The sequence below is a fragment of the Callorhinus ursinus genome, unplaced genomic scaffold (assembly GCF_003265705.2).
Source record: "Callorhinus ursinus isolate GAN/ISIS: 27379988/994484 unplaced genomic scaffold, GSC_fseal_2.0 scaffold50, whole genome shotgun sequence".
Classification (NCBI taxonomy): Eukaryota; Metazoa; Chordata; class Mammalia; order Carnivora; family Otariidae; genus Callorhinus; species Callorhinus ursinus.
Window position 1 is genome coordinate 1,032,180 of NW_027397112.1, and position 23,948 is coordinate 1,056,127.

Sequence of the window (23,948 nt, forward strand, 5' to 3'; positions counted from 1 at the left end):
CTCTCTCTGTCAAATAAATTAATAAAATCTTTAAAAAAAATGGATTAACTTTTATGGACATTGCCTTCTTTGCTGTTTCAGATGTTTCTGTACACACTGTTAGGGGCAACTTTTACTCAAAAATGAATAAACTAGTATTTTAAAAAATCACTTTTAAAGTATCTACCTTAGGAAACATTATTTATATGTTTAATTTTATAGTAAAATACATAATAACCACATTGTAAGAATATTATAGTAAAAGGTAGAAAAAAAAAGCAACTTAATCCCTCCATTTTAACATAACTACTACGGCCAGATTTTTTTCCAGTCTTTTTTTTTACGTGTAGATTTTACATAGTTGTATGCGGACTTTGAAACAAATGTCGTTGTGTAAGGGAGCATGAATTAGATCAAGTTAAGAAAAGTATACACCAGATCGTTAATTACTAGAATTCTAACTTTCTCATGCATTGATTCTTTCCAGTACGGTATTGGCTTGAGCTGTGAATGGAGGAAGGGTACTGCTCGTCATTTATTTGAAATGCAATACTTAAAAATTGTAAAATACCGTAATTCTGAAATGGATTCTTACTATTGCCTTCCCTTTTGAGAACCCTAGTTCTTAGGGATCTCTGAGTAGCTTCTTCAAGACAACTAAGACACCAAATCATATTTGTTACATTAAAAAAAAATTAGGCACACTTGTGCACACATGCACACACATAGATCAGACTGCAAAATTGCTAACGTAACTTGATACGAAGTATGTTGTACTCTCGCAAGATACATGTTCTGCATTCAGAGAATACGATTTTGTGTCCATGAGGTGAGAAATTGCCACAGATTTTTTAAAACTTGTGGCCAGAAGCCATTTTGTGTGTTAATGACACTTACACCCTGTACCCGTGATTGATACTTTCCCTTGGAGGCTGAGAACTTCCTCCTGTGATTATTTGGAAGTTACTGGAATGAACAATGAAAGCAGGTAGAGAAGATGTGTAAAGGAATTAGGATGTAGTTGAAGGGCTTTGCGGTCAGACGGCCTGAACCTGGACCCTGCCGCTCCTTGGGGAGGTGCTGGGGATCAGAATCCCGCTCAACCTCCCGTGGCAGTCATGAGCATAGAATGAAATGTCTCAGGTGAACGTACTTTGTAAAATTGCAAAGCCCACTCACTGGACGTTCTGATGCCGGTCCTCCTCAAGCCAAATGGGAAGAACGCTCTTACGTGGGGTCTTGTAAATGAAACCACAGTGAAGTTCTTAAGAAAGCAAACTGCCTAATCGCGACCCTGTTTCTTTTCCCTTCCAGTCTTCAAGCAGCGACAGTGGTGGGAGCAGCGGCGGCAGCAGCATCAACAGCCCGGACCGGGCAAGCGGGCCGGAGAGCAGCTTGAACCACGCGGCGGCCGGTTCCGGCCCTAACACCCCTCAGCCTGTTCCCGAGCAGTCTGCACTGTGCCAGGGCCCGTACTTCCACATCAACCAGACCCTGAAGGAGGCCCACTTCCATAGCCTACAGCACCGAGGACGGCCTCCGACATGATGTGCCGCCAGTTTCTTGCCTTCTGTGAAGGGACAGCGCTGTGCAGATTTGATATTTCAACTTACGATGTTTTAAAAAATTGCACAAAAATATGCCTGTTGGCTTTTCAGTCTATATTTGAAATAACGGGTTGACAGGCAGTTGTTTACTTGTGGTTTTGCTGCACTATTGCAATTTCAAAGGGGCTTTGAAGCAATTTTTTATAGGATTCTTTTGAGGGTGGGTATCAAATCCATGTCGAGGTAATGGTATGAGGAAATCTCATCTGCGTGTTGAATCCATAGTTTGTCCAGTTCAGATTGATTTCCAAATCTGTCCATTAGAAATTCTACTTTATGTAAAAAGGCCTTTTAAAAATGTGGGATCTTCAATTTTTTAAATTCAATAAACTAGTAAAGAATATCTAGTTTCCATGAAAAAACCTAAGTTGTTTTCCAAAATATAGAAAGCTTGATTCAGTCTTGCACTGAAATTAATTGCCATACTACCTCTTAGTATGTAGATGTCCTGTTGAAAGTACTCTCTCCTCTGTGACAGGAGAACAATCAGATCCAAGTTAGACTGTGTCAGTGAAGCAGCCTTGCTAATTGTCTTCTCTCTTTGTTATATATTTGTATTTCCAGAGAGAATGTCTTTCACACTTGTATACCCAGCTCACTTCTGCTACCGTTACTCCTCCAAAGCCTCCATCTCAGACTTAGTAGGAAACACGGCACAGTTCTGACAGTCGAGAAGTACGTAATGACCTTTGTCTCACTCATAGACTTGTTCTATCAGCAGCTTCTGTGATCTCGCCGGGAATCCGCCTTGGGGTTCAAGAATTAAGGCGCTGAGGAATGCTGACCGAGTATAAGCTATCTGAACTGCTGTCTAAAGTCCCAAGTATTGTGAAACCGCTGGACAAGGATTCACTGTATGCTTAAAGGAACCCCTAACAGTAACTGGGGGGCCACATTCCACCGCTGAAACTGGAAAGACTGGTGGCTTAGAAACAAACAAGCAGAGGCACCGTTAGCAGAAATGATGTAGTATTTATTTAGAGAGAGACGGATATGTTCCCGTGTTATTTAGTCATACTAGAGAGCCAACCTAGCTTGAATAATGAAGGCGTGGACGCGTCTTCTTCCTCACTGACCAGCTGTCGGAACAAGGAGCCAGGCTGCGTTGGGTCACCTGCTCGGGAGAGTGCCGGGGGGACAACCTGCCATGCATGTAGAGGAAAGTGCCTTAGAGTCTACCCAGACCCTCCTGCCTGCTCACACCCGCCACGGCACGCGGAGTCCGCACGGCACACACAAGCAGATCTCAGAAGCACAGAGAGCCCTAGTCAGGGGACTCTGCCCTTTGTCAACACTGGCAAAAGACATAGGGGACAAGATGAGATCTTCTTATGGGACAGAACTAACATTTGAGGATGAGGACTATCCTAGGAAAAGGGTAAACATGGGTACCTCCTTTCCGCCGTCTGAGCCTCTCCTATGGACAGAACTTACAGGTCAGTTACTTGAAGTAGAGATTCAGAGTCCCAGCCTGCGGAGGGAACGGCCTGTGCAGGAGCCTGTGCTTTTCACTACCGCCTCCCACGGTGTACAACCAGAGGTTTAAGAATTTTGGTCTTACTGGGTTTGATGGCAGGGAAGGTGGAAAGGACGCATTGCTAATATTTTGTCCACCAAGAAAGCAAACAACTAAGTGCTGTAAGGAGACAAGCTGTTGGGGCTCAAGCACACGCGTACACAACACAACTCAGAAATACCCAGGAGGACTCCTGCGGGCTTAATGGATGGCAGTCGACTGAAATAAAACGTGTATTAACAAGAAAACGTCAAACTTGAGGAAGCAAATTCCCTTTTTATTTCCCACCCACCTGCAAGAAATGGAAGATGAAACCACCACCAGAACAAAAGTTTTTTTGTCCAAACCAGTACAATCGTCGTGCTGGGTTAAGTGGTTACCTCTTGCACCCTACGAACAACAAGAAACAGTCTCCGTCCTGCCCTGCTTGTTTTCTACAGCCTTGGCAGCCTGAGATAACGTTTCTATTATGAGGCTACTTGATAGTGTAAATGGGCATCTTTTAAAACTCCTCTCAGCTCAAGCTAGTGAAACCTTGTACTTCTATATTGCGCCGCCATTAAAAGCAGCATTAGTGCATTTTGTCATTTCGTTCTTTATCGATTATTTAAAGGGGAGCTAATCGGGTGGTTTGCTGGGAGATGGGGACCGGACCCATCCGGTGCGCCCCCTGCTCTCTGCACTGACCTGGGCCTTGGTTTCGCCACTTCCGCTGGTTGATTTGGCCTTTCGGGTAGTTGTCATGCTCAGGGGAAGAAGTCCAAACCTCCAAGACCAGATGAAGAGTGTTAGTGGCATGAACGGGAAGCTCCGGGGCCCAGCAAAAGCATCTTAGAATCCTTACCTGATCTGACTCGACGCTAGGGGCAGTATGTTATGGGGTTCTTGGGAGTTGAATGTGCAGCTCCTGGGGGCGAAATGATTCTCTGTTCCAGTGACCAATCCAAATAGAACCTGGCAGACAGGACAGAGGGCACAGTGACCGGCTAGGTTTGCCCCTGTCCGGGTAAAAGAGAAAATCCCTTTTCTTGTTTCTCACCATCCTTTGGGGGAATGTTCCTTGCAGCATGTTTATGCTTCAGAATTACCTTTCTCACTGCCCACAGGTCAGAATCCCAGAGTCACAGCACTCTTTTGTTTTATTCCTCTTTCGGAGGCCCTGATAAAACCTTAATCCCTTAATCACCCTTATCTACAACTAGAGGGGTGTGATCAGGGTTGCCTCCAGAGTGAGATTTTATCTAATCCTCTTCCGGCCCTCACAACTAAACTGAGCTATTTGCATCCCAGCTCCCTCCCAACTGCCTCCTAGAGTATTAAGTGCTGGAGTGGGTTTACCTTGTCATTTGAGCCTGTGGCCCTGCGTTCACCCTGAGCACATTTCTCACATGACTTACAGAAGTTCGTTGCACCAGGCGATTAAGGTTGCTGTTGAGGTGTGGTGTGAAAACATCCAGGTCAAATGGGTCAATGAGTGCTTCCAGATAGTCAGCCACTTTCTCAATTCTGAAAAAGAATTATGGGTTATTCTCCACATTTTTTTAGGTCAAAAACCAACCTTACGGCATTTCAGTGCTAAAGAAACCCCGTATTTGGATTTATTCTTACTTGCTGGCTTGGTACCACCTGTCCCTGCCCATGGTGCTTAAGTAATCCTCAAGAGTTTTAACCAGCTAAGATTTCTGAATGAAGTCCTTTCCTTCCTCATGTTGTCAGGGCCAGCGCCAGAGGCTCAAATTATACCCAAGATAGGTGGACTCAGAAGAGAGCGGAATGAGAGTCCACCTACCACGCTTGACCATGGCATTTATCCAGCAGGTGGCCATTACTGATCTAGCTGGTAATGTGAGGACTTCCTGGTTAAAGCTAACAGCTAATGCACAACGAGAGGCTATCTCTTAGTGGCTTTCTGGAAAGGGGCTGTGTGCCCTCAGCAGAGGCGGCACTGGGAGAGCCCGCTGGGGTGAGCATACCTAGAGTCCTGTTTGCTGCGGCCACTTTTCACCTCCTCACCCCGGGCTGTCAGAACAATGTTGAGATAACGCAGATCATAAAGCAGCTGCAGGGCCCGATTCTGGGTCATCGGGAAGGCACCTTCTTTCTGTAAACGAATGTCCCATCCCCACCCGTGAAGGGAGAGGATTTGTTAAACGGCTTACCCGTTTGGTTGAGGTACAGCTTGTTGCTTCAGAAGCAGCACCCTGTATACTCAACAAGGACTGTTTGATGTCACAACACCGGGTTATATTCAAAACTTGGTCTTAAACCAAACTAAAAACCTTCAAACAAAGGCCTCGGGTGCTGCAGACTGCCTTTTAGAAGAAAAAAAGCTCCTCGCGTGGAGGAGAGTCATTTTGAGGAAGCTCAGGAGACTTCCCTGAATTCTTTCCCAAATCAGGAGGTGGTCCTGTCTTAAATATGTCACTGATGAAACGGGAACACCCACCAAGGGCAGAACAATTCGGGGAAGGGGCGAGGGAGGTGGGAGGCTGGGAGACAGGAGCTCCCTCAGCCTGTGTGTGCCACATGCCGCCCTGGGCATGGTCACCCCCCACTCCCGAGCAGTTCTCCAAGGGACCACACCTGACCCTGGAGAAACAGAGAGCTTCGTGATTTGCCCAAAGCCATAGCACGCACGTGGCAGTGCTGGGGTTGGACACCCGGCCTTTTTCCCTTCCTGCCGAACTGCCCTTTAGTGCAGACCTGCTTGATCCTCGAGAGGAGGCATGATGAACTCGCAGAGCGCGAAGCCACTACCAATTAGCCGGCACTGAGGGTAGACACTTGGAATCCTTGATGGGTACTGCCCAAACCCGAGAAAAAAAACCTCAGGTTTGTATTTCCGTTTTTAGTGGGAAAGAATTCAAACACCTACCTTCACCTGTTTTTCTTCTGCTAGTTTCTCATAGGCAGCCACCACTTGGACCATACAGCTTTTCAGCATCTCCTGCAGTGTCACTTTTGGCAAAGCGTGGCCTCCAACCCGATTAATTTCCTGGCAGAGGCTAAACAGGAAGGACTGGACATACCAGGATGGCTGGGAGAACAAAGGATTGTTGAGTCAGCGACTTGTGCCAAAGGAGGGAGACGTGGTAGAAGTGGGTCCACATATCCTCACTAGGCTCATGAGCCAGGACCTGGACCTCCCCAGGCAGCCCCTTCCAGCAGGGCAGTTAATAGATAAAAGTGACCATCACTGTCACCGGTTTGGTGGCTGGGGGCTGACCTGGCAGGTGGCACTATGCGTTATGCTGTTTTCACTTTGGGGTGAGCAGCTCTCCAATGAGCAGAGCCCAGGCTGCACAGGAAACAATCATTAGATGACTTCTCGAACATTCTGCTACCTACTCGGCCCTATGTCTACTCTACCCCCGTGGTAGAAAGTTATCAATACCAGTTTGGCTCTTCTTCGGAAGCTGTATGTCGGCTGATTCTCCTCTCTGCAGAGTGGGCTGTTTGGCCCAGTCCAGCCCACAGGCACTCTCCTGGGGGCACCTGCTCACCTGTATAGGGAGTCGGATTGTGGACGTGACGCTGCTGCCAGACTCTGCTTCCTCTTGGATTTCTAGCTCATCCCAGCTGGTGGCTGTGGCCAGCACTGAGCCGGCGTCGTCTAAAAGTAACGACTGGGTGAATCCATGAGCCAAAACCTGGTAATAAAAAGCAAATACCCAACAGGCCACTTAGCTCCTTTAGAGAGTGTTTCAAACCACTTGAGTAATCTTGAGCCCAGCTTCTGCTGTGTTGGTCACGTGCGGGGTGGCGAGTGGAAATGTCACTTTTCTCGGGCTAATTACCCATGTCAGCCATGGGAATTTTGTTGTAACTACCTTACAAACGTCCAGGGCCACCTCTTAAGACACCAGGGGAGACCACAGGGAATAAGACATTCAGGTGGAAGAGTAGGAAATCCAGACCCTTGTCCAAGGAGGTCTTTCATTCTTATCAGATGGAAAGACAAAAACCCAGAGTTTGTGTCTATAAAATCTAGGCTAAACATTTGAATGGAAAAATTTTTACATTTGTGCTATCACAGAGAAGTGAAAGTAACTGCATGAAACAAGAACTGTTTATTCCCTTGCTCTGAAAAGACCTCCCTGAGCATGTGATGTAATGAGCACTGGGTAGTCTATGACTGATGAATCACAGACCTGTACCTCCAAAACCAATGATACATTATATGTTAATTAATTGAACTAAAGAAAACAAATGCAAAAAAATTAATAGACGTAGACCAGAAAGTCAAGATATGCCTTGTTAAAACTGACATTCTTGCTAGTTTGATACTTACAAGTACATAAGAGAGATATAAAATAAAATAAGTTTTATTAAATTTTTCTTGGGAAAAGAAAAAAAAAAAAAAAAAAAAGACAAGATCTCCCTGAGGTTGGCCAGCCTGGAACATGATGGAAGGGAGCCAGGATGGGGTTGCGTGGTGAGCACGGGCAGACTGTGTGCATGTCACTCACCTTCACAACTGCTGAGCTCCAGACGCGGTAGCCCATCACGCTCTGCTGGAGGAGGAGTTCCTTAACTTCCTGCCATTTCCCCTGCATAGGAATTATCTCCCGCGTTTTCCCCTTTCCCTGTTTTTTCAGAGCCCTGGGATCCCTTGCTGGTCTCTCGGAGCTTCCTGACTTTCCCAAGATGCACTGCTTCAGGTGGGGACACAGTTCTGCCAGAGATTGGCAGAGTCTGGCCATGAAAAGGACTGAATGCAACTTGACACCACTGAGGACATCCTGCTGCCCCTGCACAACCTGTTCGATGTGCTGCAGCTCTGCCCGGATGTGGTCTGTGATGTGCTTGATGCACGCCACCGAGTGAGTCTGTAGCGTCTCCCGCACAGTCCCGGCATCTGCATACCTGTCAAAGGCACGGCTCTGGGCTGGCATGGGGGAGACGTCCTTGGGCAGGGATGCGTCAGCAGAGGGAAGGTAAGCCAGGAGGTCATCCAGCTTCACCTTCAGTTTAGAATCTAGGGCAGAGCAGAAGTTCTGGACACAAGGGCTAACGGCCTGTGCTTTCATGGAGAGCCCACTGCCAGCAAAGTGCCCCCGGTGCGCCACGCTGACCCAGGCGGCGTCGGGAGGCAGGTCTTGGGGGCTCTCGGACCAGAGGAAGAGAGACATGTTGTGCTCAAAGTGGAGGTGCTTATTTGAAGTGGAGTTGCTGGTGTTGCCCTCAAGCTCCTGCAGGGCTGAAATGAGCAGTTCCTTGGAGCTGGTGGAGATGGAGTCAAAGCCTTCTTTTGTCAGAGTCTGAAAGGAAGCAGGGGAGAGTTCCAGTCAAGACTCCTGTCAGGAAATCTGAAATCAACAACCCCAAGTGGCAGTCCATCCTGGCACTCTGCGTGTTCTCCAGCATGCTCAGGAGGATGACATGGTGTTGGCAGAGAACAGAGTCGTCACGGATGGCCACGGACATGTTCCCGACCACGTAACAGAGGCCTGGTCTCTTTCTGCACCAGAGTCTGGATCTCTGCTTATGTCTAGGGCTCATTCTCCAGAAGAGCCATCCCTGAGTCAGTCAGGAGAGAAAGAGTACACTCAGGAGTGACAGAAGTCCCCCCAGACAGTCAAAAGATCATGCTAGGACTGGCCAGAAAACAACTGGACCATGTAATCTCCTCACCTGTAATCGGTCAAAGAACAGCTGCTGCATCAGATCCTCCCAGAACAAGAGCGGCTTCTCCAGAAGCCGCTGACATATCACATCCCAGCTGTGATTGGTGGATTCATTGGTAAGTAATTCCCACATGGCATCGCGGATCCCTGCGAGACCTTTCATGCTCTTCACGTACATAAGCAGGTTGGTGATCCCATTTTTAATGTCTTCATTACACCTGCAACAAAATCATTTCTCTTGGGCCTTATTAGATTCATGGTTTTCACACCTTTATTAAGAAAAACAGGGCGCCTGGGTGGCTCAGATGGTTAAGCGTCTGCCTTTGGCTCAGGTCATGATCCCAGGGTCCTGTGATCCAGTCCTGCATCAGGCTCCCTGCTCAGCGGGGAGCCTGCTTCTCCCTCTGCCTCTCTCTCTCCCTGTCTCTTATGAATAAATAAATAAAATCTTAAAAAGAAAAGAAAGAAAAACAGCAGCACTCCATTTGAAAACCTCTTACCTGGGTCCCAATATAAATATTTATATCTCTCGGAGTTTTTATAAATATGTATAAACAGCATTTCCGGCTACATGGGGGGATGGGGCCTACCCTTGCCTCCCTGAGGTATCTATCTGGAAGGAAGGCTAGAGCCCCCTAGAATGGCTTCAAAACCACTGCATTACATAAAAGCTTAGGAGTGGCAGAACTCTTACATAGAATTTTAAATCCTGTAAGGTAATATTTTGAAAGGCGAATTCCCTCTTGGTTCTCCCACAGTGGGGGCTAACCTGCCACGAAAGCAGTGACCAGTGGCTGAGCAAGTGCCTGGCATGACCCAGTGGGCAGCAGGCAGAGCATCATCCAGAAGATCAGGCTTCTCCCTCCTTCCTCAGTGGCCCTCACTGGCCCTCGTGTGGCTACACAGGCGGTCCCTCCCCGCCTCAGGAAAGTTCTGGCTACTTACATGTGGATCCATTTCTGCAGCGTGTCTTTCAGGTACTCCTGGCTGATGGGCTGCGCCAGGGTTCGGAGAGCTGGCTGGAACTGGATGATGGATGCCGGCAGGTGTTTGAACCAGCTGCAGAGCTTCATCTCCTCTTGCAGAACGCCGGCACCCTTTCCTAAGAGAAGGCCAAGTGACAAGTAATCAGGGCCATCCTTTGAAAGGCATATTAAAAAATGGACCTAGAAGCAACCTCCAAAAATCATTTGGTCTTCTCCTGGGCAGGTCAGACAGGACCCCAGAGACAGGGGGACAAGGAAAGTATAGACTGTACGCCCATCAGGGAGCTGGCAGCTTCGTGCCAACTCTGGGCACCACATTGGTAGAGAAGGGGAAGGACAGGGAGGAAGGGAGTGGGGGCGGGGCAGGGAGAGAAAGCAGTACTGAGCGCTGTTGCAGCCCTCGACGTTGTCACAAAGTAAAAGGTGACAGTTTCCTTTTCCTCACCATCCTCCGACCAACCTGGAAGAGCTAAAGAAAGACTGAAAGACCACTCATCCTGACTGGTGAATTGTAGCTCTTCAAAGATGACCTCCCAAGAAGGACACAGGCATCTGTGGGGCGACTCTGGGGGAGGCCCGTTCACCGTGTTCTGTGTGTGAGCACCCTCCGGAGCTCGAAACACAGGGGTCCTTCTAAGGTCGCTTGCACTTGTTGTCCAGAGCCATGACACATTAGGCCGTACTCACCTTTCACGAGGGGGGATAAATCATTAGGTGGAAGCACCTAGAGGGAAGCCAGGGCATAAGGAAGTGGCACCCTCGTTGAAAGATAAATAAGCCCAAGAAGAGGCTACATAATACATCTCTCTCTCTGAAAATGACCAGGTGGCTGTCCCCATGTTCTACCTGTTTCTCTTCTACCTTTGGGACTATGTCTCCTCCGCTTGACCCCTGAGTTCTGGAGTCCCCTGAGGCACAGTCCTCTGCCATCCTCTCTTCTTCCTGATGATGTCCCTCATCCCCACGGCTTCAAACAACAGCCATATGCACGGATGTGTGTCTCCAAGCCAGACCTCTCACTGCTCTGTTCTGGACCCCCAGTCACCTGCCCACTCCACCACATTCCCATTCCAAGGGGCTCAATCGTCTCCAAAGCAATATTTTCAAGAGCGAACTCATCATCAGCCCTTTCAAACCAGCTCCTTTTCTTGTAAACCTGGACACCTCCTTTCTATACCCTCCCCACCAATACCAAATCCCATGCTAAACAGATGTCCAGGTTGTCCAGTTAGCCCCCATCGTCTGCCACCTAGGTCATGATGACAGCCTCTCAAGTGAGCTCTCAGCATCTACTCCAGACCCCATGAAGATCCACTGCCACATAAAAGCCAATTGTATTTAACTCCAATTAGGATAAATGCTATCCAATAAAAGCACAGGATGTATGGGAACATATAACAGAAGGACGAATAAGCCTGGAAGGTCCTAGAAGGCTATCCATTGTTCTCTGGATAAAGTCCAAACTCCCTAGCCTGGTCCGCACAGCTCTGCATTATCTGGTCACATCTAATAGACTGGCCATGTCTCTTCTCATGCTGCTCTTCCTCCACCCAATACCCCTTAGCCTCACCTGCTTGCTTTTAATTTCTTAAATATACTAACATCTTTGCACATCCCATCCCCTTTGCCTGGAACTCTTTTCCTTGCCTTCCTCACCTAACTCTTACCAAACTTTCACTTTTCAGTTTAAATATCATTCTCCAGGGAAAGCCTCACTGGTGAGGTCCCTCCTTTCAATGTTCCCAAGTCAACCTGTACTTTGCCTTTATAGTAGTTGCCACTATTGTTTCTCAATAGATATGTTTGTATTTGTGACTTCAGTATTTGCCTCTACCTTTAGACTGTGACCTCCACGAAGGTGGGGTCCATATTTGTCCAGGGCACTGCTATATCCCCAGAGACCCCAGGACAGTAGCAGGCAGGTGGCAGGTGCTCAGTAAATAACAGCTGAATAACCTGAAAGTAAGAAAGGTTGGCTAAGAGCTCACCGGTAGGATGCTGGCCTGTGATGGTCTCCAGAGTTGAGAAGAGCAAGCCACACGGCAGGGATGGATCTGGCAGCTGACCTTCTGGTAAAGTGTAGAAAAGAGCATGAGCTTGGTTCAAAGTGGTGGCTAGCAGCTCCACTAATGAGCAAACCTGGGCCTTGACGCCGGCACCTATGAGAAGAAACCATCCTCCTGTAAACAGTTTCCTTTTTTTTTTAATTTTTTTTTTTTAAGATTTTATTTATTTATTTGAGAGAGAGAGAATGAGAGAGAGAGCACATGAGAGGGGGGAGGGTCAGAGGGAGAAGCAGACTCCCCGCCGAGCAGGGAGCCCGATGCGGGACTCGATCCCGGGACTCCAGGATCATGGCCTGAGCCGAAGGCAGTCGCCCAACCAACTGAGCCACCCAGGCGCCCAACAGTTTCCTTTAGTAAAGTTAGAAACAGAGAACATTCTAGGTGCTTCATTCTCCCTCGGCTCCCCCTTCTCCATTCCCTTAAGGACCATATTTTGGAAAGAAGCCAAACCTACCATGGTGTGGCTGGTCGAGAAGTTTCTGAATAGCTGCCTTTCTGGCCAACAGGAAGTCTGTTAGGGCTTGGCGAGGAGAACTCTCTTCTAAGAGCATTATGGAGCACAGGGCCTCCGCTACAGCTTGGTCAGACACGGCCTGGCACTTGAGCAGCATCTTACTTTCATGCAGAATAGTTGACCTAAAAAGATGATGACGAAGAGCAACGGAATTTTTTACATCTTGGGAAGAAGAACCCTGGTACATCAGGATAAAAGGCACATTCCGTAAACTGGTCGGGGTGAAGCGCAGCCATCCCCAGTGCAGATCTTTATGCTGGATCTACGTACCGGAAGTGGCTGGCTGCTGCGACCTGCCGGATGAGTATGGGGAACCGTGAGAGGACGGGGCTGTACCGGGAACTAGAAGAATCCAGCTGGAGCAGGTTGTGAAGGTGGCAGCAAAGCAAGTAGAGCTGTGTGGCGTGCAGATACTGGGAGGCCTCCATTGAGCTCCAGATCTTCTCGGGAATTTCTAAGAGTAGCTTGATCTGGGCAGCCATGCTGTAGAACTTCTCCTGGGACGGCTGCTGGGGCTGCAGGGAAAGGCACGGAACGAACGCGGACCAGTGCAAGGTCAGTGTTTGGCAGGCTTGGGGAGAAATGTGGGGGTACTGCAGGGTACAAAGCTTTTATTATGCCTGATATGATGCCACTTGGCAAGGTTTCCAAGTTAGGTGTAGTGGAATGACTGGAGTCAACAGCGCTGGACAGCCCCACTGGATTATCCTCCCAGTCATATGGAGATGCAAACTTAATCTGGTCATCTCAGTCTGGTTATCTGTGACCCTCGAGATGTCTCCACAGCATGGAGCCCTCCGGATGTTCAGCCTCCCTACATTTGCACCTGCTTCTTTGAGTGCCTGATGGACTTCTTGGTAACTCGTCCATCAGATCTTCATCTGGTGCAGTCCTCACGCCTCTCCCCATCTCAGTCCACCCTCCTACTCCCAGACTCCTACCCTCCAGCGTCACCTCTTAGCAGAACACCACTCCCACCTCTTTTTTAGTCCTCACCACTCCCAAGTCCCACTGGAGCCTTTTCTGCCGTTGCCCTGCTAAGTTTCTCTGCCATTCCATGATGAGCATGTTCAAAACTAAATTCATCTCCCTACCAAAAATTTTAGTCATCTGACCTCCATATGTATCTTAGCATACCACCAATCTGCTCCCAAGTTCCCAGGAGATTCATATCCTTCCCATGGTTCTGATCTGGAGACATCAGGAGGGGGAAGAAGGGTACTACAGGTGTCTAGTGGGTTGAGGCCAGCGATGCTTATAAACATTCTGTAATGCACAGGACAGTCTCTACAACAAAGAATGATCCAGCCCCAAATGTCAAAAGCACCAAGGTTGAGAACTCCTGCTTTAATTAAACTGATTACCTGTTTTTAATTGTCTTTTCATACTCCAGACCCATGTTCCAAATCTCATCTGTCATGAAGGCCCCTCCTTACCGAGAAGGACTCAAGCCTGAAGTGACTTCCTTCAGAAGTCTTATGGTAAATGTACGTAAGTATTTTGGAATCAATCACACATTATCGTAAAATGCTTTCTACTGTTATTCTGAATTATTTACATTTTTCTCATCAACTTTCCACGGATTTAATTCCTTGACTAGATTGTAAGCTCCTTCAGAGCAGCAATTAGGGGGCTTGTTTCTTTGTGCGTGAACACACAGAGGGCACTCAAATTTTTGTGGGTCTGAGAATAAATCAGATATAACAAGTATAAAAAACACATACATATTTAAAGTCAGGCACAGTACAAGCTAGCTTTTTAATAAACCATGAAGCAAGACTCAGTTATAGGAAAGGCTGGCCAACTAGGAGGAGGCAGGTATAAATGCACAGCTTACAGAGGAGAGGGATGAGGTCTCTCATTTCAAAAAGTATTTCCAATCTTCTGTGGTTGTGTTGTGTGAGCCCTGCCTACAAACCCGGATTCCTCTAAAACACAGGTTGTATTAAAAAGTTACAAACGGGAGCTAAATTGTACTTTTGCAAGTTCTTCCATGTCCTATAAGGTTCTTCCCTGGGGTCACGAACAAATTCCCGGTTTACCTTTCTCATCCTCCCTACCCGTTCACGTAGTCATCCCTAAGTCAACATTCTTTAGCAATGCAAAATGCTGCTCCAGTAGTAGCATGTATTTAGGGCTGAATCCTTCCATACCAGGTCTAATCATTAGGGTTTGGAGGAAAAAAAAACAGGATAACTTGGTTAGAATAACCTTAGTTCCCTAAAATGAAAATGTTCCGCTATTGAAAGAAGGGGGCGTGATGGCTGGTACGGTCATTCAACTCCACCAAAGGTAGAAGAGCTCTTTGGGTTTGTGGAGGTTATTCTTGGGACCGGCGTGGGGAAAACACCGGGATGAGGAATGAACGATAGGAGGGGAAGGTGTTAAAATAAGGGAGAAATGTGTTCTAAGAATGTCAGGAAACGTTATATAGGCAATGAGCTAAACTGTCTTGCGAGAGACCCCTGGCGTTTTCATCTAAACTTGGGAGAGCCCAGCGAAGCCACAAGAGAGGTGAGGGAATCAGGGCCCGGAAGTCAGGGAAGGCCCCTGAAGGGAGCTGCTGAACGACCGGTCAGCAGCCAGCGAAAGGACCGCCGGCGTTCTCCCCCGAGGAAGGGAGTCCAGAAATTGGCGGCAGGCTCTTCCCTGAGGCAGGTGAGGCTCGCGCGGGGGGCCGAGGACGGACCGGCGGCCGCGGGAGGGCCGGGGGCGGGTCGCGCGCGGGGGGCCGGGGGGCGGGACCGGGAATGCGGGGCTGACCTGCGGGTCCCGTGGCGGCCGGGGGACGGCCGAGCCGGCTAGGCGGAGCCGGGCGCAGTACTGGTCGGTGGCCTTCACGGCGTCCACCAGCCCCTCGGCGCAGCGGCGCATCTGGCCGATGGTGTCGGCCGCCTCGATCAGGTCGCGGTACCGCTCGCCCACCATTTGCCGCAGCTCCTCTTTCTTGTGCTCGATCTCGGCCCGAACCTGGCGCTCCAACCCGCGGATTTCCTCCGCTCCATGCGTCTCGAAAAGCGCCGCGGGGTCGCGCAGATCCAGCCGCTTCAGCGCGGGAGAGGCGGCCGCGGCCGCCATGATGGACCCGTCAGTGTGCCGACGGGTCACTTCCGCCCGGAGGCCCGCCCGGCGGCCATGTTGGGTGGGGGCGGAGCCACTTCCGCCCCGCTGTCGGCCATGCTTGTTCGGGGCTTCTCCGGGCGGCCGAGGGGCGGGGCCGGGATGGGATGGGCGGTGGTTTTGTTGTCGTTGTTGTGTTGTTGTTGTTGTTGTTTAAACGCGGGCGCGGCGGGTGGGGTAGATCGCTGGGGCTGGCGGTCTGCGCGCGAAGCGTCGCGGGCGTCTGAAGTCCCGCCCGGTGCAGGTGCCGCCTCGCGGCTTCCGAGCTCTGCGCCCGCGGTCCGACTGCGCCGTCTGCTCGGGACGCCCGAGGGCCCCGCACAGCTCGACCACGTCGCTGGCGGCGGCGCCTGCTGGCACCGGGCGTGCAGCCTTCTGTGGCGTCGTTGTTATCGTTGTTTTCTGGGCCCATGACCGAATGCGGTACCCGGGGTGGAGTCGGAGTCCGTTCGTGCTCATGGGCGAGAGCAACTGCGCGGTTGTTCCGGACCGGCTCTTCCCTAAGGCGCGCGTCCGGTCGTTTTGCTTTGGTTTTTCTTTTGAGGTCCATCAGTTCTTTGGGGCTTTCGTTATTTCAAGAGCGTTATTTTTATCACGAAGGATGCACTTTCACCCGCGTGGCGTGGAGCGTGGTGGGCCTAGAGGAAGGGGCGCAGTGCCTGAGAAACAGCGCCTGGAGGTGCGCGGCGGGGAGAGTGGGGCTTGTTTCTTCTACGGACTTCCAAGACCCTTCTTTTTAAAAAACCGTTTATGATGGAAGAGTTCATACTCAAACTAACATGGAGAGGATGGTGTAATGTGCCCACCCGCCAGGTTTAACACTAAACCATGGCCAGCCATCTCTGTATCCCTACCCTCTTCCTCCCCTACCCGCTGCCTCTGTTATTTTGAGGCAAATCCCAAACAGCAACGATTTCAATTTGTAAATCAAACCATTCATTTATACCTCACACTAGCCCTGCCTTTTACAGATGGGTAACCTGGAACCCCGACGGGCAAAAGGGTTTACTCAGTAATAGTATGATTTTCAAAGCCTGTACACAGAATTAACTAATTTGGTATACACATCAGCCTTGCGAAGTAGGTAGGGATATTTCTATTCCGTGCATATTCCATGCAAAAACCCGGAGAAGCTTATTTGCCCACCTGAGTTGCATAGCTAATAAGGGATGGGACTCACCGAGATCTCTGAATTCCTGGCTTGTGCCTTTTCTGCTTTGTCACACAACTTTCCATGGACTCAAAACACTCCGTGGTGCCAGGTCTGCAATTTGCTGTCACATCAGTTGCATTCTGCAGGGGACATTTTGTTGATGTTGGCGTGCCCAGCATCTGTGGAATGTCTTTTCTGTATTTGGGGAAATGATGTGTGTGTGGCAAGATCTTTTCCAGGGATCCCTCACAGCTATGGTGCAAGCCTGTGGGCCTGGGACTTTAAATGGCGAGCCAGTGATGTCAAGACGCAGCAGGGGCATTGAATCCAGCTGGGGCTCCCAGCTGCCTGTGCTGGCCATGCTGATGGTGGCAACTATGGGTGACCACAGTGAGGCCTCTCATCAGAATTGATTGCCCAGTGGCATGCTTTGATTGGGTTCTGAATGTTTTTGCTTCCCTTTGTTCCCGTCTGTCCCCTGAGCCTGATTCTCCAGCTTTCCCAGCGACTGCATGAGCTGTCCAGTATTTTACTGATAAATTTCATTTCTTTGAAAATCAAAATCAGTTTTGGTTGCTTGCCCTAGAGTCCCTAACCAACACACCCTTCCAAGTTTCTAGCTCCGTAGGAGTTTGGCTGAGCAGGAGGGAGGCATGTCCAGGCGTCAGTTTTGGTGGGGGGCCTGGGGGGTTAGTATGAGGGGGCTTGCACTATGCACACACCTGTCGTGTCAGATAGAGAAAAGGCCAGCTGGGGGCCACAGACATCTCCACTGAGGGGTGTGTTCTAAAAGGAGAGCGTCCCCTCTGCTTCCCCAGCCAAGTTCTTCTGGCTGCCCTGAAGATGTCACTGTTGCTCTTCTGCATGCAGAACTGAGCGCCTAACGGAGGCTGTTACCAAGCCTTCCTGCACTGGAAAGAGCGCTGGAAAGGCTCTGGGCGCTGGAGGTAATGTGTCTATGACTCTTTACTCTCTTTGTCTCCTTTTCCTTCCCCTTCTGCATCAAGGTCCCGCGTCCCCTTCCTCTTCTGTGGTTTCTTTGTTTGTTTTGGTTTGTTTTGTTTTTGCTGTCTGGCCCTCTCAGAACCAGGAGGGAGGCCAAGAGCTTCAGCAGCTGGACAAGGCAAGTGCTGGGGACAGAGGGTCAGAGATGAGAAACTAGTCTTTTTTGTTTTTCTCAAGGAGGCACATGAGCAAAGGGCACTTCCGAGTTTTATCGCCATCATTTTGTTTTGATTTAGGGAGGAGTGCGCCCCCTGCGTGGGGGGGGCGGGAGGGTGTCTTCGTGTCATTTTCTTCTTTTACTTTAAATCTTTAGGGGTAGAAGATATCCAGTGTTTACATTCAAGAGATAATGTTTAGATCATCCTGGGCTTCTGAATTGAGACCTGGGCATTCTGCCAATTACAATAGTTGTAATTTTGAGCCCCATCTAGGTACTTTGCATACGTTACCTTTAATCCTAACAATAATCCTACAGCATAGGTGGTCTTATACTTGTTTGAGAGATAAAGCCAGGTTCGGCAGAACCAAGTAACTTGCCTGAGATTACACAGTCAGCAGTCAAGCCTGTCTACACATCCCGGTCAGCCTGACTCTAAAGTCCTTGATCTTTCTACTTTGTCACATTATTAGCTTCAAAGAAAATTTCAGAACATCAAGAGACAGATGGGCCAAACAATTCTGAGCAACATTCAGATGGTGCCCACGCTGCTTCCTACCTTCTGCAATTGTCTCAGCATTTGGGACCTGAGCTAGAGTGTGATTTGGGGGCATGTGGCACCTGCTGGGGTGGTCAGGCCTGGTTGCCAAGTGTCTGTGTGCTGGAGGGCTCACTTTCAAAACTGGGAATTTGTCCTGACATGTTTGCTTTCTCTGGGCCCACTGGCATTCTGGTTTCATTCAGACTGTTGAGGGGACAGATTTGTCCTTACTTTTTAATAGAAATACAGAAGGCAAGGCAGCATAATGCCTAAAATAGAAGAGTTCTTAACTGGTCTTTGCAGAGACCACACGTTCTCCTTCCCTTATGTGATATGTGGTCTAGCATCTGGGAAAGGGTCCTGGAGACCTTGGCTCCCAGGCTGAGTCAATAAATATTTGCATGATAAATGAATAGTGTCATGCATACAGATTGTCACAGAATCACAGAGTATCAGCTCAAAGGGTGTATTGGAAAAGGCGAAAGGATCTCCTCCCACTAACTACCTCATAGTCAAAATACTGAAGGCAATAAGACAGTTCTTACCCATATCACAGCCTCCTCACGGACTTGTTTTGGTCCCTCTCCTTTGACGTACGGTGGCCGCAGGTTGGGCAGGTCCCTGTTCAGTCTGAAGAGCGAAGCTGAAGAAGACTCACCCCAGGCCCCCCAATGATGTTGGAGGGAGGGGCATCTCGTCACAGATTTGGGATGAGATGGGGGCTGGCCATACCCAGAGAAGAGAGAACAAGTGGAAGAAGCAAGCTTACTTGGGGACATTAAAATAGGTTCACCTCTGGGTGCGCTAGAAGAGACAGAGAAGGAGAGAGAGAAAAAGAAAAGGGGAGGCAGCAACAACAGATTAAGAGGGAGGGAAGGAAAGATGGGGGAATTTGATGCTGCAAAGGGCAGACCCTGTCGGTAAGAGGAATGCCGGGGCTGGCCCGGAGCTTGGGCTCCGCACCGCGGCCTGGGGGGGTTCAGACGCTGGGTGTTTGCTCTGAGCCAAGATGCCAGTGGGATAAAGAGCCTAATGTAGTTGTCTTGACGTCTTATCTTTAGAGCCCTCTTCATCAGCTGTGTCTGCGGGGCTGACATTTGTGGTCGAAGGGGTGGCTATTTGACTTAACTGTTTGCAGATTCCTGAGACTCTGCCTTGGACAAATAGGCAGGCCTCACCCCTGATGAAAGGAGGCTGAATGTCTGGGCTGCACACATTCTCAATACCTTGACTGAAAAAAAAAGGTGGCAGAAAGGTGAAAAGTTCACGCTGTACCTGTGATGTCCTTAATTAGTGTGTAATTGAATACTGTGTTCACGAGCTCTGCGCTAGTTGCTGTGGAGGATACAGGAGACATTTGATTAACAGTCGGTGGCTCTGTAACAGGCTCAGACTTCTTTTCAAGTCCCATAGGTTGTCTTTTCCCTTCCCTACCGTTCCAGCCTAGCTGCTGAGCCTTTCCTGGCCGTATTGAGAAAATCAAGGCAATCAGACACGAATGTCCTCATGTGAAATCTGCTGCATCTCCTGGCCTGCTTGAATACATACTTAGACCTCCTATGTGCTCTCTTGTTAGAGCAGAGTGTTCCTGCTCCCTTGACCTCTCCACTTGACCTCTGGATCTTACTTCCTGCCTTTTAGAGGCTTTACTTCCTTTTCTCTGCCGTATTATTTTCTCCCACTCAGCTGGATCATTCCCATCACAGGCATGCCCCGCTTTTCAAAAGTTTGCATTAGGCCCCTTTGCTTTTAAGCAAGACCTCCACTGGTACCTGTTTTCGCTAACCAAAAGAAATCCGAAGAGGATTTTCACTTTTATGAAAAACAGGCAAAAAGCGCAAACAGCATCCAGTGTCGGTTTTGCAGAAGCCAGGCCCTGATAGAGGCAGCGCCCCCGGGGCAGCGAGAGGGGCGCCCAGCCCCTTTCCCTTCCTCCCCCAGGACACGTTCAGCATCCCAGCAATCAGCCGCTGCAGCTCTGAACTGAGTCTGTGAGCATCTGGGCTGTATGTCCATTGATTTTGTGTGTCCGTTACCAAGATGTGTCCCAAAGTATCAGAAAAGACTAAAAGAGGTGATTTTTTGGGTGTGGGGTGATTCATTCAAATTCATTTCCCATATGAATTAATGTAATTGCTTCTTTGTGCCATTTTGGTTACTGAAACGCTCTGTAGGAACACTCAGCTTTCGGATGGTAGGTAAAACCTGGATCTTAAAAATATTCTCTGGTGTCTGCCATCTTACAAACTTGCTCTGCTGTGTTCACGCCACCTGTCTGCCCCTGTCCATCTCTCCTCTCTGCATCAGGACGGGATGTCTCCAGGCCCCTCCGGTTTTCTTCCTCAGCCCTGCCCAACAGGGCTTCTCACATCACCGCCCCGTCGAGTAAAAACAAGGAAGGCCATCTTGCCAGCTTCAGCTGCTTCTCGGTTTCTGGGCCTTTCGGCGTAGCTGACCTGGCCCCTGTGGACACTGTTTCTTCTTGGCTCCTGCGACATGCCCCGGGGCCTTCCCTCCTGCCTCATGAGGCACTTCTCCATCATTTTTGCCATCTCTTCCTCCTCTGCTTGACTTCTCATGCTGGATGGGCCCAGGCTCGAGCTTTAGCACCCATCCCTTCTGGGTCTGAGTTCCCTGTCTGGGTGATCCCCCGCACCCCTTCCCCGAGGCCCTAAGAGTTAGAGGGTCACTGCGGTGGTAGAAATGGAGAGAAAGGAACTGTGCCTGCAGGTGATGCCTGCATTTGTGACTCCAGCCTGAGTTCCTGCAACACCCCAGGCTCATCTCAAGCTTCGCGTGTCCAAAATACTAACTCTGTCTGCCACCCATCCTGCTCTCTCCCCCAGGTCATCCTCATCTCAGGAAAGGGCACCACCCAATTATTCATGGCTAGAGACCCAGAGTCATCCTCGACCACCCTCTCTCTCACCCTCTACACCCCATCTACTTACAAGTCCTACAGACTCTTTTTCCTCCAAAATAGGGGTTGACGAACTTTGGCTAGCGAGAACCAGGGTCAGTGGGCTTTGCATGCTCTATGGTCTCTGTCACTCTTCAACAAGGCCACCATAGCAGGGAATCAGGACTAGACAGGATGTAAATGAATGGGCATGGCTGTGTTCCAATAACACTTTATTTACAAAAGTAGGCAGTGGGGCCCTCTTTGGTCTGTGGACCATAGCTTGCTGATCCCTGATCTACAGTCGGTCCCTCTCCTTCCTGTCCATCCACTGTCCATCCTAGTGCATCCCCTGCTCCAAACCTCCAATGGCTTTCTGCCCCGTGGGCGCAGAGGCAAATTCCCATCAAAGACCACCAAGTCCCTGCATGGCCTCACCTGTCCCGGCCCCCTACTCCTACCTCACCCACCTTCCTTCTTTTTCAGAAACAAGGCGTGGCTCACTTCTCCCTAAGGTCTTCACTCTGGCTGTTTCTTTTCTTTTTACTTTAACTTCTTTCTAGAGAAAGAGTGTGGGCAAGGTGGAGGAGGGGCAGAGGGCGAGAGAGAATCTCATGCAGGTTTCACACTGAGTGTGGAGCTGGACGTGGGGCTCCATCTCAGCACCCTGAGATCATGACCTGAGCTGAAATCAAGAGTTGGATGTTCAACTGACTGAGCCCCCCAGGTGCCTCCTCTGGCTGCTGCTTTTACCAAATCTCTACATGGGGGTCGCCACCTCTGAGAAGCCCGCCTGGGCCACCCCCATCTAAAGTAGGAAGTGCTAACTTTTACTGGGGGCTCACTGTATGTCAGCCACTGTTATAGACTCTGAATATAAACAAACTACTTTATTTCATGCTCACAGTTTGCCGAATTCACAAATCCCTCCGAACTAGATCCTGTTCTTATTTTTACTTTATTAAGGAGGAAATTGGGGCTGAGGGAGATTATATAATTTGCCCCAAGTCACTTAGGAAGTAGCAGAACTGAGATATAAACCAGACTGTCTGGCTCTGGGGCCAGTGTGCTTAACCACCTGTCTACTGTCCATGTATTTTCCACAGAGCATCTGTCACTATATTGAGACTTCGTGTTCCCTTATTTGTTGTATTTGTTTGAGTGTCTCCCTTACAACAAGGAGGGGAAACTTGGTCTGTCTTTCATCTCCCTGAATTCCCGGCTTCCAGAACAGTGTCTGGCAACACAGTAGACGCTCATTATGTTCTTAGTGCACGGATAATAATTTACTTTCGTAATGGATTAATTTATTGGTATGCTAACAAATCAGTAAATATTCAGAGTACACCTTACCTTAGAATTCCTATGAAAGAAAGAAAATAATCAGCTTTACTCGAATTTCAAAAGTGTGGAATGAATTCACCTTCTGATCAGTCCTCCCCTCTCCCCCAAATTAGGTGAATTCTTTGCATTTTTGAAGGTTGCTTGTGGAATTAGAAAAAAGCAAAACAAAACAGAACCTCCTCTCCATTTTCACCATCTTGTTCCCTTATGTTGGTGCTTCGGGGCTGTGTGTGAGTGTGGTCACACAGGTCGATACCCTAGGACAGCGATACCGGGGGTTAGCAGAAGTTCAAGGAGAGGTGGTCACTGCCGACCTGGTTGAATGTCTTCAGCTTGAAGAAGCAGATCGGTAAGAGAAGCTGTTCTATTACAATCCCGCTGCCCTCGCCTCACCTAGAAAAGAGCAGTAGCCTCCCAGGCATGCACAGCCGCCACCTGAGAATATTCGGCTGGGAGAATACAGTTTGGTGGGATGTTTCCCTCTTGGATATGGCGAAACTGAAGGAATAGCTTGGGAAGAGCATTCCCTAGTCTGCCTTTCCTTGGGATGAGCCACTGGTAGTTCTGTGCCCCATCTTGGGATTCACTCAACCTAAAATTGTAAGTATCAACAGACATGGGCTTAGGACATGTCCATTTCAGAGACTCGGGCCCGTGGAAACAGAGCTCTGGGGAAGCTGCAGAGCAGTAGAAGGAGCTGCTGTGTTTGCAGGAAGCTGTGCTAGGCTCTACCTCTCCTAGGTTGGGGGTGCGTGTTTGTGTGGTGTTTTGTTTACGTCCTCCCAGGTAAAGAGACACATCAACCTGCTTGGCCTGAGACTGGATGATAAAAACTCTGGATCCTTAGACACAAGAAAATGTGAAGTTTGGCTATTTGCAAATATAGTTTGGGAGCACATGCAAACAACTGGTTGAAATGTATTGAATAGCCAGGTTGGTTTTTTCACATGCTTTTGGTGTAGGTAGGGGTAGGGGAAGAGTATCCTACCTGACCTTGACATTTGAGAAGCTGTGTGCAGATACCTGCCAAAGGAAGACCATAAAATTGTATTCTGAAGTGTGAGTGTCCCAAGCAGAGTTAAATCTTTGGGAGCTGACCACCCGGAATACTCTGTGGGTGGAACTCAAACCCTGGACCCCTTTTGCATCATCTAAGCCATCCGATGGTTATTTTCTGAAAATCCAGTTTATCCTCTTAGGAATTTGAGAGTGCTGCTAATACTGGAAGGCCCCCAGGGCCCCTCAGCTGCACCCATACCTAAGGTGGCAGTGTTTCTGAGCTAGTAGAGTGTGGGCAGCCTTGAGAGTGCTGGGGTCCCGACATGGGTGCTGGCCCGTGCATGGGAGTGCTGGTGACTCCCCACGTGCCTCCTCCCTGCCGCCCTGTCCCTGCTCTGTGCCCCTCTCTGCTCTGTGCCCTGAAGCGGGCCTCTG

At 49.3% G+C, this 23,948-nt stretch overlaps 2 protein-coding genes across 6 annotated transcripts in view; one reads left to right on the forward strand and one right to left on the reverse strand.

Annotated features, from left to right (window-relative positions):
- VCF1 (VCP nuclear cofactor family member 1) overlaps positions 1-3,681 on the forward strand; it is an 18,109-nt gene extending 14,428 nt beyond the window's left edge. For 2 of the 4 annotated variants that reach the window (XM_025890020.2, XM_025890021.2), the window contains one exon: positions 1,294-3,681. In XM_025890020.2, coding sequence (XP_025745805.1) covers positions 1,294-1,527 — 234 coding nt within the window. In that variant the 3' untranslated portion in view covers positions 1,528-3,681. The remainder of the gene's footprint in view (positions 1-1,293) is intronic. The other 2 variants (XR_003211778.2, XM_025890022.2) reach the window with 2 other exon arrangements.
- Positions 1-15,405, reverse strand: part of COG1 (component of oligomeric golgi complex 1) — a 17,303-nt gene extending 1,898 nt beyond the window's left edge. Inside the window, exons 1-14 of one of the 2 annotated variants that reach the window (XM_025890014.2) lie at positions 15,059-15,405; positions 12,566-12,810; positions 12,236-12,417; positions 11,704-11,874; positions 9,675-9,831; positions 8,737-8,947; positions 7,572-8,363; positions 6,606-6,752; positions 5,978-6,139; positions 5,076-5,203; positions 4,500-4,608; positions 3,947-4,056; positions 3,790-3,868; positions 2,539-2,728 (exon numbers count right to left, since the gene is read on the reverse strand). In XM_025890014.2, the coding sequence (XP_025745799.1) occupies positions 2,591-2,728; positions 3,790-3,868; positions 3,947-4,056; positions 4,500-4,608; positions 5,076-5,203; positions 5,978-6,139; positions 6,606-6,752; positions 7,572-8,363; positions 8,737-8,947; positions 9,675-9,831; positions 11,704-11,874; positions 12,236-12,417; positions 12,566-12,810; positions 15,059-15,373 (2,946 nt within the window). In that variant the 5' untranslated portion in view covers positions 15,374-15,405 and the 3' untranslated portion in view covers positions 2,539-2,590. Of the gene's footprint in view, positions 1-2,538; positions 2,729-3,789; positions 3,869-3,946; positions 4,057-4,499; positions 4,609-5,075; positions 5,204-5,977; positions 6,140-6,605; positions 6,753-7,571; positions 8,364-8,736; positions 8,948-9,674; positions 9,832-11,703; positions 11,875-12,235; positions 12,418-12,565; positions 12,811-15,058 lie in introns of those variants that run through there. The other variant, XM_025890015.2, reaches the window with a different exon arrangement.
- Positions 15,406-23,948: the final 8,543 nt, after the last annotated feature.